Source organism: Asterias rubens, chromosome 12 (genome assembly GCF_902459465.1).
Source record: "Asterias rubens chromosome 12, eAstRub1.3, whole genome shotgun sequence".
Taxonomy (NCBI): domain Eukaryota; kingdom Metazoa; phylum Echinodermata; class Asteroidea; order Forcipulatida; family Asteriidae; genus Asterias; species Asterias rubens.
In genome coordinates this window covers 11,219,281-11,231,984 of record NC_047073.1, presented here as the reverse complement: position 1 = coordinate 11,231,984, position 12,704 = coordinate 11,219,281, and the positions used below count along the sequence as shown (strand labels likewise).

The following is a 12,704-nucleotide window of genomic DNA, read 5'->3' as shown; positions in this document are numbered from 1 at the left end:
GTCGGCAACACAATATGGTTACATTTTTCACCAACCTGTCATGTCAGTAATGCTATGTTAAAATAATATTTGACAGGCCTGGAATTTCATGGAGGCCTCAGAGGCCAAGGCCTTCAGTGTCCTGGTCTTGGCCTTGATGCCCCTCCAAATGTTTCTCAAAGACTTTATCTAAGATTTCCAATGGAAGTGCCCTTTTCAAAATGAAAACGGCCTTGCCCTCTCAAAGATGAAATTCCAGTCCTGTAAACCTATAATCCTTTTTCCCCCTCCCCATGGAAAATTGTATCAATCCAAACCATACATCGTGAACAGATTTTCCCTCTTCGCTTCTTGACAAATGACAAGTGGATTTTTTTGACATTTTAGTTGATAGATGCGCATGAGAAGTACATCAAAAGTAGTATCAGTCAGCCAAGGTCTGAGATTAACGTTTTGATTCGATAACAACATACACCAGCCCTGTGTTCAACCATAGTAGACATATAATTAACATAACACTTGGGAACATGATGTTAATGAACTTCATTACGTTGCACATTCTATAAGTGATTTTCCATCAAGGCTTGATTGTAGTAAAGTACTGTGCACATTTTGTACATATTCAGTAGTCGAGCATTGCACCGTACCTGACCTACATTGTTCACACGGTCTTCTTCCATACCATCAGTAAACATAGACTATTAAAACCCTTTTAAAGCCATTATACACTTTCGGTACAGAAAAAAAAAAAGTTCACAGATTTACAAATAATTTACAGGGTTTACAGAATATATGGTGAAAGACTTATCTTGAAATATTGTTCCATGAAATGCTTTACTTTTAGAGAAAACATTAAAACAATATCAATTCTCGATAGCGAGAATTACGGATTTATTTTAAACACATGTCATTACATGGCAAAACGTGGGGAAACAAGGGTGGGTTTTCCCGTTATTTTCTCCCAACTCCGATGATCGATTGAGCCTAAATTTTCACAGGTTTGTTATTTTATATATAAGTTGTGGTACACGAAGTGTGGGCCTTGGACAACACTGTTTACCGAAAGTGTCCAATGGCTTTAAACAGCTTGCTATCAACCAAAATCTCTTTTGTATTTTCTTTTCAGTTCTATGTGTTCCGAGACAACAGCAATTTGCTAACTAACAATCCATTGTGCATGTGTTGTACCATACACGATAGAGAAGCTCATGTCAGAATGTCAACACTTAATATTTAACAGGGCAAGTTGAGGGCTCATAGTCACATCAAAGGATCTGACAGCAAATACATTCTTATATTTTTATGCAATTACATTGGATCATAATACTTATAAAACAAACAAATTACAAAATTGAAGTTCAATTTTAAAATAGCAGGTTTTCCACTGATCGGTCAGGTTATACAGATTAGGGAAACAAAACAATATTTTTGTTGGGCCTAAGCAAAGCTTCACAAATCACAGTCAACAATGCAATTATCTAATGAACTAACAAAACAACATGTCTTCTCCTGTCTCTAATAACAGTATTGGTCATGTCTGCATAGTATATTAGTAAGTGATCCTCACTATAAAAACTGGGTGACCAAAGACAAAAATTGTAAAAGACATTTGCTGTTAAGATGGTATAATGAATCTTGTGGGGTTGGTAAGGTTGGCAAACTGTGAGTCATCCCTGTGGTGAAGTCAATCTGTTGTACACAATTTCACACAACATTAGGCATCCACCATCCATCTGGACAGAGATTTGCCAACCTCGTTCCCAGTGGTGTATAATCTCGCTCTCGCCACACCATGTTTCCAAAGAATGCCATGGATCGTAACCCCTTGAAGTGTGACTCAATGTATTGACTATTTGAATTAGTTCTGTGGTTGATCAATGTATTGTGTGTGTTTGGTCAAAAGAGGCATCAAGTCACTCGTCCCCTCCAGGCCTGGAATTCCATTGATGAGAGGGCAAGCCCATTTTCATTTTTAAATGGGCACTTCCATTGCAAAATCTTAACGTCCAGGCCTGTATGCTTCGTTTTTGAAAGGGCAAGGGCAAGGGCACCAAGGCATTTTTTCCTTGGTAAAGGGCAACTGTAAATTTCTACTGGAGCATTTCAAGGGCACCAAGGCAATGACCAGGGGCCATGGAGGCAATCAGGCCTGAAAGTCTATGGGAAACTTTTAAGGGGGCACAAAGGCCAAGACAAGGGCAACGGAGACCTCCGTGGCCTTCGTGAAATTCCATGCCTGCCCCTCTCATTCTTCTTTGATCTTGTGATATGTCTCACTGTATGCAAATTTACCTGAAGGGTAAAGCACCCATTTGAATCAGATTGCGTCAAAATGCTAGCATGATGACATGCCCATCTGCAAATGAACAGCTCAAAAGTGTTTTAAAACAAGCGTGCGCACAGATCAGTCACTTTCATCAGCAAATCAGCAATTTTACGGCCCTGCCCTGCCCTTCTGGGGGTTAGTATTGATGTATTGATGTGAACGCCTGTATGCTTCGTTTTTGAAAGGGCGAGGTATTTTCTGTTCTCCTCGCTAAAAGGGGCACCCTACAATGAGGAAGTTGTCAATTTCTACTGGAGCATTTCAAGGGCACCAACCAGGGGGCATGGAGGCAATCGTTGCCTGTGTGAAGTATCAGGCCTGGATGTACATAACGCACTGCTCTTGGTAGAGCCAGGCCCGCGATCTGCTGGATCCTCATTCTGTAATCCACTCTTTACCGTCTCTCTGTTTTACCAGCAGACTCTTCCGATGAGACACAGTCAATTAATGCCAAATTAAAGCTTCCATCCCGGAGTTAGCGGTGCATGGTGTCAAACTCCTCTCTCCGTGGACCTGGAGCAACAAAGTGTCGGCTTCATGAAGCGATAGCAGGGTTTCTTCCCATGAGATCTCTTAAAGTAAAAGTTCATCCGAGGCTAGTGATGCCAGCGATTGATCCCATCCATGTTTTTTTTTTTAAATAAGGGGAATCAATGTGTGGTGAAGAGGTTTTCAACATAGTGGTTTAAACCCATCGAGGCCTGGTTCTTGATAAATTTACCGAGATGACTCGACCAGGCCTCGGCGGGGTTAAACCGCTAGTTGAAAATCGATTCAACACACTTTGATTCCCATTCATAAATGTGACCCACTCTGTGAAAATGAGTCAGATGTCGCCCAATGCATTATTAAGCTATGAACAGTTGAATGTTTTTTTAATTTTTTTATATTACTTTTTAAGATCTATATTTGCATGGTTAACCTATAGAACACTTACTTTTAGGCAATAAAGCTATGAATACAACAATTTTGTGACCATACTTATGTCTAATTTGTATTCTTATGCGCGAAATGGTAGTTGAAAACATCACTTTACTTGTAATTCGTTTTTCACAAAAATAGTGTATTGGCTAATTTCAAACGGGAGTAACTCAGCAACGCGATACACCCTAATGATTAGACATTTTATATACCAAATTACTGCTGCTGGTGTGTTCTTTCCAGCCATGCATATAACTCAATTCTTGAAATAGTCAACATCTGAATCATTTTCATGTAGCGGGTCACAAATACCTTTTCGGTCAAAACATCAATACTTTTTGTCAAAAAGTAAAATAAATGCAGAGATTATAATTGTTCAATGACTTCTTTCAACACAACACCCCTCCAGCTATGAAATGCTCTCAGGTAAACAACTCCTGCTGTGCGCGTCGCGCGTATCGCGTGATGTGGCACAACTGTCCCGGCCGTAATTGAGCACCCTAACGATTAATTTGTTGCAATTTGTTTTTAATGATATTTGATTTAACGTACAAAGGGACACTGCAGGAGGGGACACAAAGAGATTTCGTCTTCCTTCCCTTCCCTTGATGGTACATGTACATTCCCAGGCAGTCAAATTGAAGGGAAATTATGTTTTCATAAAAACAAACGTGAAATCAGAATAAAACGTACAAGTCTCTGCTTTAAAAATTTTCTCAAAGTCAAAGCAGTCTAAAATCCACAACTCTGCAGCTCAGCTCCCATACTTTGACAATCCCATGGTACTAGATCTTAAACCCTTTGCAGTCTACATGGTACATGTAGGACCTAAAGCGGTGATAAGGCAAGTTAGGAGGTGAGAAGTACCATGTGTAGGGGGTATTTTTTTTCATGTGTAGCAGTAACAAACAATTCATGCAGGTGTCACACAAACACATATTTCAATACTAGACATGATTGATACAACTTTGAACCTGGAACATGATATGGGCCATACCATTAATATTGTTTTTTTGTTAACATGATCTTCCCACAATGGAACTCGGCAAGCATGTAGTTCCCACCATGTAAACAACAAGCTGGCAACAGCCAGTCTCCCTCATACATATGTACAGTACACAAACATTACTTTATGATTATGAATTTCAACAAGTCAATGAACTACATCGTTAAAGACAATAACCCAAATAAAATCAAATACAAATCTAAGGTCTATTTCATAGAGTTCTTAATACTATAGAGTTGCTTTCAATATAAGCAGAAAATATTGCCTAACAAATTCCTGTTAAAGGCAGTGGACACTATTGGTAATACATGTATACTCAAAATAATTAGCATGAAACCATAATGTACATGTACTTGGTAACGAGTAATGGGGAGAGGTTGATTTATTGTGACAAGTGGCTCCCTCTGAAGTAACGTAGTTTTTGAGAAAGAAGTCATTTTCCACCAATTTGATTTTGAGACCTCAGAAGTAGATTTTGAGGTCTCGAAATCAAGCATCTGAAAGCACACAACTTCGTATATGACAAGGGTGTTTTTTTTTCTTTCAATATTATCTCGCAACTGCGACGACCAATTGAGCTCAAATTTTCACAGGTTTGTTATTTTATGCATGTCAAGATACACAAAGTGAGAAGACTGGTCTTTGACAAAATTTCACCAATAGTGTCTAGAGTCTTTAAGCAGCAATTAGCATGACATAAGCCACAAATGGTATGTGGTACAATATTTTGGCAGGTAAGCATAATTTTGTTGTGCTGAAGTAGATCTATGAAATTGGGCCCAGGTCATAAGCCTGCAATAAACTTTATGTGATATTGTTTCCAACTGATACCCTGCTGATTCTTGACTTCAAATTGAATCAGAATAATTTCATTATAACTGAATACATATGTGTTCATGAGGCTTGCAAATCAATCAGGCAGTGCGGCACATACATCAGATCTGGAACTACATGGAGGGCATGGTCTTGGCTCCCCTTCAAAAGTTCCTCACGTAATTTAAGATTTTGAAGTGGAAGTGCCCTTTGCCAGCTTGCAAAATGAAAATGATCTTGCCCTCTCAAAGATCAAAAGTACTGCCCAGTCTTGATTCTTTATCCTGTAAGGCCGAGGTGGGTCACTCCTTTTTACAGGGCACCTTTGTGAGGAAAATTCAAATTTCTACTGGGCGATTTCGAGAGGCACCAAGACAATGACCAAGGGCAAGGAAGTGTGTGAAATTGCCTCTTTTTGTTTCTGTAACTTATAGGCCTATTATCTTTGTGAGGGAAATGCCATTTTTCATTTTGCAACTAGGTCACTTTCATCGGAAAATCTTAAAATTTGTTGAAAACATTTTAAGGGGCACCAAGGCTCAGTTTCATCGAGCTGTTCATACAATTTTTTGCTGCTTTATTATCAAAGATTTGACTCGAAAGCGCGTGTTCACATTCACAATGGATTTGCATTGTTGTCATCTGCTAACGGGAACAGTCGACAAACCTAGCGTGCCTTTTCCCTCCTTGACAGACGGCTAGCAGTGTATATGAAGTAAAAAGCGTGCACTTGGTTAGACAATAAGCGTCTACTTACAGGCTTTATGAAATCGGGCCCTGGGCAACAGAGGATAGCCTCCATGGCCTCTGTGCAATTCCAAGTCTGTGTATGGTGTGTATTTTATAAGGCCTAATGTAGATTACTTGGACCTGACAATTGCGACTTCTTTAAGATTGGTTTCAGGCAGAACACATGAGGTGTTCACATTATCTGTCGGACGAGATCATTATCTCAAAATAACAAGGGTCGATGGTGACTTCAGGTAAGATATATGTCAAGAATAATGTAGTATGTATACAGGCTTGAAATTGTTTATTTAAATTGCCTTTTTTCACTTTTCTTTTTACACAAATCAAGTTCATGTATCTACCAATCCTAATGGATAAATATTTCCATCAAAATAGCAGTCCTTATCAAAGTCAAGGATATGGCATTTCAAGAAGACCCTTTACATCGTCTTTTTGCTTCGCTGCAATCGAAATAAGCCAAGTATGAACTAAAAAAAATCAAATCAAAAAAAATCAACCATTGCGTTGTTGTTTTTCTTATAAATGATTAGGATTTGAACAAAGCAAAACTGTCTTGAGCTGGATTCGAACCATCTCCGCATTAACGTGCTAGCACTCTACCAACTAATGTAAGTTACAAATACATGTACGTGTGTACATCTAGTTTCCTTTATGTCCCTCATTAGTTTGATAGTGTGCTTTTTGAAACTATGCAGAGGATGGGAATGAATTTACTATTCTAGGGAAACAATGACGTTATACAGGTGTGCGTGTCCACCACTTTAATTATTAACCCATCCAAGTAGCTCATGTGTGAAAAGAGCTAGATATGGAGCCTGCACATCATAAGCAGCTACTGTCTGCCCATGGGCTGCCGTTTTGGAACTCTGTCAAATTACATCAAGATTATGGTGAGCGTCCAACCACGCGCACCTCATCTGAAATGCTCCCTACACACATGAACGCACTAGGGAAACTGCCCTCTGAAATGGCAAAACCAAGCAGTATTGTGGTGAATTGAAATAATCACATAGTCTGTATGTTAAAAAATGCGTAATTTTACAGTGTTTTTTACAGGGATGTCAGTACTTAGCTTTTTGCACCAGAGCTAGGAAATATTTTGCTTAAAAGGGTACATTTATTCGCATGTTGATAATAAACAAGGAATCATTTCCCATAGCATAGCAGAGGCAAATGCTTCCTAAAGTGCATTGCTACTCAAAAATCATCATTTGCTACTCAATAAAGCATTCAGTGATGCACAAACTTTAATTTATTTTGTCTATATATACATGTATATTTGCTATCAAAAAATGATGGACGAACTCTTTCCCTGAAACAATGGCCCTGTTCTTGGGCCCTTGTCATCGTGCAGTTTGTGTTGGTTTCCCACACCAAACTAACTTCAAAATAAACAATGAAAAAGAGACCAAAGTTCACCTATAGTCTAAACCTTTATGGCTGTGCCAACACAATGGCAACTAAATCACTATATTTACAACAGTTTGTGATAAGGCCTTGATGATGTCACAGCTATTTCTAGCAACAGCTTTTGCTTTCCCTTCACAGCCCATTGCAAAACTTTGACAGGGTTTATGGCGTAGCAATGGCCTCCATGGCCTCCTAAACAGGCCTCACAGTTTGTATGATTGATACTTAAATACTTTTTAGGTTTATCAGTGGGAAACAAAATGCTTACCAGTACCCTTTGGTTTATTCTGGGCCCAATTTCATAGCGCTGCTTAACGGTAAGCAAATTTGCGTGCTTACTATAGCAGAAAAGTTTGCTTAAGCCTTCGCATATTTCACAGGTTAGCAGAAAAATTGGGTGGCCATATTACGTAAATTGCATTGTGACGTCACAGTTTTTTGTACGGTAAGCACTGGAAGGTTAGCATGCCTTTTCGTGTGCTTACGGTAAGCAGCGCTATGAAATAAAAATTGCACAGTAAGCACATAATCAGCCATTAAGCAGCGCTATGAAATTGGGCACTGGTTGGAAAGCCAAGGAGTCTAAAAAAAGTTTTGACGGGTTGGGAGTGTGGCAATAAATGATCTAAATAGTTGCTTCCTACCTTTCTCGTATAAAATCTGCTAATTCTCTTGTAGATATCTGTCCATGTTTCATGTTATGATAGAGACATCCGAAACCTTGATTCTTTTCCCCCTGTGGAGAAAATAAATAAAAAAAAACAATCAAAATTAATTTCCTTCCTGAAACAAAATTCTATAAAATAATTTAAAGAGGCCCTGATCCTTCCCTCTAAAAAAAAAAACTTACAAAGAGGACGATCAACAGGTGATTTGTTGTTGTTACTTCTGAGCATACAATTTAATTTTTTAAATGACAACAACTACTGATTGATTTAAAGACACTGGACACTATTGGTAATTGACAAAGACTAAGTCTTCACAGCTGGTGTATCTCATCTTATGCATAAAATAACAAACCTGTGTAAATTTTAGCGCAATCCGTCGTCGAAGTTGCGAGATATTAATAAAAGAAAAAAACACCATTGTCGCACCCTGGTCACACGAAGTTGTGTGCTTCCAGATGCTTGATTTCGAGACCTCAAATTCTAAATCTTTTTTTTTACTTGTACACTGAGCATACAATTTTTTTCTTAAATGACAACAACTACTGATTGATTTAAAGAAATATTACAACTTAGTTGTCATGTTCATCAAACAATACTTTTAATATAAATGTATAGGAGCCTTATGTATAACAACTATTGAAATGGAGCAATGGAGTTTAAACATCAATTTTTATACAAAAAGTTTTCAGTTAGCGATCACAAAACCTGCAAATGTTTATCTTGTTACGCTGTGACCAAAAATGGCAATAAATATTGATCATCCTTTCCCGCCCTTTTGAATCATGACCGCTCCAATCACAGTCTGGAACCAAGGATCAATCAAAAGTAATTAAGATGACACCCCTACAGAATTCAAGGACACTTCTCCTTCACATTATCCTATAGAATCAGGCGTCAGACGTTTGACATAGTCCACCAGGCTACACATGAACCTGCACATACAATTATTAAGAGATTACCACAGTGCACCATTCACAAAACCTATAATGCCAAGGACATGTCACCTCAGTTCATGCAGGGTACTATAACCGAACCCACGCTACACTAAAGGAGGTTGTCACCTCCGCTCAACAGAATGTTCAGTTTCCCTTGCAGGCCTGTATGCTTTGTTTTTAAAAGGGCAAAGGCATTTTCTCCTTAGTAAAGGGCACCCTACATGTATGAGACATTTCTACTGGGGCGTTTCAAGGGCACCAAGGTCATGGTTAGAGGGAACCGTGAAGTATCAAGCCTGTCTTTGTGTAGCAGAGCAAATGTACAAAATGTATTGCCAAAGCTAGGATTTGCTACTCAATATTATTAGCATTCAGTGTGCACAAAACAAGTTCAGTCTAAATATTTTGCAATGCAAAATTCCTTGACGAAATCACATTCTTGTTTTCCATGGTGTTTTTTTTTACAGTGCACAGAATCGTGTGCACTTGTACATTCTTGATGCTGGTTGACGCTGGTTAACTCATCATAGGTAAATTAGTTTACCTTTAAAAATAAACGGCACATTTGGCTTATCGATAACAGTATCAAAATATACGATGGAGAACTTTTTTTTTTTTTAATTGTGTTGTACAATGTATGTAGTAACAGGATTGTAGAGCTGACAAAATAGTCTAACGCTCTTAGGACAATGTTTGTATTTTGTGTGATCCACCATATTACAAACCTGAGAATATTTTAGCCTAATCTGTTGTGTGAGTCAGGAGAAAATAGTGAAAAACCAATGGCCGGTTTTCAGCATGTCAACACATTGTTTAACATGCTGGATGCATTGACCTACTTCATGTTGTTTTTACAAAAGCAATCCATCTTTTCATTTCTTGGGGAAAGATAGGAAACATGAGAATTTGAACGGATGCCCCATATTCAGTTCCTTATGGAGGCTTGCTGTACAATGTAAGGGCTCGACAAAAAAATTCTAAAGAGAGGTATGCTCCACAGGTATTTTCAGAGAGGGATGCTCCACAGGTATTTTCTGCAAGTCCATGGGAAGATACCAAAAACAATAGACCACAAGGGTGGGGCACATCTAGCAGATGCAAAGAGCAGAGATGAGAATGATCAGGTGGGTTTGTGGGGTATTTCTGGCTGACAGGCTGTCAAGTGAAGATCTGAGGAGAGTCTGAGTGGAGGGGATAGGCACCGTGTTGAGGAGGCACAAGCTGAGGTGGTTTGGTCATGTGGAGAGAAGGAGGATGCAAACTGGGTCAAGAGGTGTACCAACTCAGTTGTGGGTGAGCCCGAACCCGCTGACCACGCAAGACATGGCAGAGCTCCGTGTCGAATGTCATGCAACTGCTTGGAGTCGATGCAAGGAACGCAACGGACAGGGCTAATAAGAGAAGCCACAGGAAGAAAGCAGGCCAACCCAGAACAGACTGGACAACGGCCTTAACACCGACATGATGTTGATGACAGAGGAAAATAATCTCCACATCAGGACTTACAATTTAAAATAAGATTGCAGGCCAGAAGCCAGCAATTTTAGCACCAGGCCAGTAAACTACATGTAATTATGACCCAAGTTGGGCAGTCTTGTGGTTTTCAATTGAATTTAATAAAACATTATAATGTATTATTAATGAACTAATACTTTGTAATATCTTTGAACAAAAATACACAATTTATGTTCAAATATTGAATCTGACTCTGATAATCTTGTCTAATGTCAATTCTGTTTGCAAATCAAAGTACGTACATAGTCATCAATAGTACAAAACATCGTCTCAGGACTATCAGGTCATTAGTGCAGTCTGTATGGATTTCATCAAATTGCTTATTTCACATTTTGGAGCCCCTGGTAAATGGAGTTTATCGGTCAAGAGTGGTCTCCAAAGTAATTGTTACCAAAAAGAAACATTCATTTTCTAAGAAAATGATTTACTTGTGGATTTTGATTTTTTTTTCCCAACTAATAATATTAGTTAATATGCATTTTTTTGTTATAAAATTGGAATTCAAGATATGTAAAGCACTGAGCTGACAGAATTAAATAAACCTTCTGTTACAACCTCTATGCTACATTGTTCAAATAAAAAAGTGTTACACAAAGTGTTTTACCCTGCGCAAATTTATTTTTCTCATTTTGATTCTGCTCTGCTACAAAAAAATAACAATCTGGCCTTGTGTACAGCTTCCACAAGCCACTTGTTTTTTTTACTACATGCCCCCCCCTTCTAACTTTGAGCCCTAAAAGACACTGGACACTATTGGTAATTGTCAAAGACCAGTCTTCTCACTCGGTGTATCTCAACATGCATAAAAATAACAAACCTGGGAAAATTTTAGCTTGATTGGTCGTCAGAGTTGCGAGATAACTATGAAAAAAAAAAAAAACCTTGTCACACTAAGTTGTGTGCTTTCAGATGCTTGATTTTGAGACCTCACTCAAATTCTAAACTTGAGGTCTCGAAATCAAATTCGTGAAAAATTACTTCTTTCTCGAAAACTACGTCACTTCAGAGGGAGCCGTTTCTCACAGTGTATTATACCGTCAACCTCTTTGGTTTGTTCGATTGTTTTAATCCTACAATAAATGTATGTATACAATAAAACTAACCTGTGATCTTTTCACTGATATCTTTTTACAAACACATTACTTTGAAGTGAAATGTTTCTCGAAATGCCATCGCTGTAGGACCAAAAGCTTTTTGCTATTCATTTTACATGAGTGCTAACCAAACGTACACATTCCCTTTAACAAGGACGCATAATTGAGAATGCTCTCTTCCGAATGACCATGGAGTGGTTCATCCCTTTAAATCATCCTGGCAGGGACAATCGAATGAACTTCAGAAAGGACAGGAAGGTTGAAACGGCTTTTAGGAAGGAAGCATCTAATCGCGTCCCATTTCCAGATAAAATCCCCACCTGCATTGTTCATTTGTAAACAGAATGGGTGTCACTCCATTTATTGTTTAATACAATTAGTACGGACAGACTACTTTGAATTAACAATTATGGGAAGGGTCACGTTGAACAAGCAATACAATGTAATCCAATAGTTTTTGTACTACTATCGGAATTTGGCCTCAACTTTTGTTCTTCCAGCTTCTCCTCATAGTCTGTTGCCATTAGAACCTTGCAGAGGATTTTACAAGATCCAACAACACCCTCACTGAGGTCAATACAGGCATGATATTTGGTCCTTGGAAAAAAACAATAGAAGAACAAGGATTGACCTCATGTACACAGTGTGTAGGCTCTAATAGACTTTTCAGGCTTTATTGATAACAGTTTGTTTTTTTTAATCTGAGGGGAAAACAAATCGGAAAACAGACTAAAGTAGGTAGAATATCATGCCTGTCAATAACAAATATTTGTGGCGTATAGTTTATCTTCAAATAATCGTTTTTGCAATTGTTGCACGCCTTGATGGGGGTTCATAGGTTTTGTACACCCTCGGGGCAAACAGCACCCTAGACTACACCTCTTGTGCTTTGGTGTACAAAACACAGAACCCATCTCAATTTGCAACAATTGCATAAAGGATTTTTCAAAGATAAACTATCTGCCATTACATGTAAGTGTATGAATGAGACTGTTCAAAAAAAGCATAAAGCAGGGCTCGAATTTGGGGAAAAAATCCACAAGACCGCAGGGCTTGTTGCTCAGAATTTTTACTGGACCGGAAGATTTTTTACAAGACCAAAATTTTATTAGGGAAAAAAAAAGTTAACACGAAAGAACAGCAGGCCTTTTTCATCCCTTAGGAGGCTTTTTTTTTTGCCGTGAAACCCAATCAATAAAGTTCCATATACCTACTTCACGTCATTCTCGCCGCCTCAAAAAAAAAATTTCTGATTTGACAGGCAAATCACCACAAAACACTGCAACG

At 38.5% G+C, this 12,704-nt stretch overlaps 1 protein-coding gene across 2 annotated transcripts in view; it reads right to left on the bottom strand.

Annotated features, from left to right (window-relative positions):
* The window catches only part of LOC117297874 (F-BAR domain only protein 2-like), a 66,224-nt gene that overhangs the window by 48,960 nt on the left and 4,560 nt on the right, over positions 1 to 12,704 (bottom strand). For both annotated transcript variants that reach the window (XM_033781045.1, XM_033781044.1), the window contains exon 2: positions 7,850 to 7,941. In XM_033781045.1, the coding sequence (XP_033636936.1) occupies positions 7,850 to 7,941 (92 nt within the window). The remainder of the gene's footprint in view (positions 1 to 7,849; positions 7,942 to 12,704) is intronic.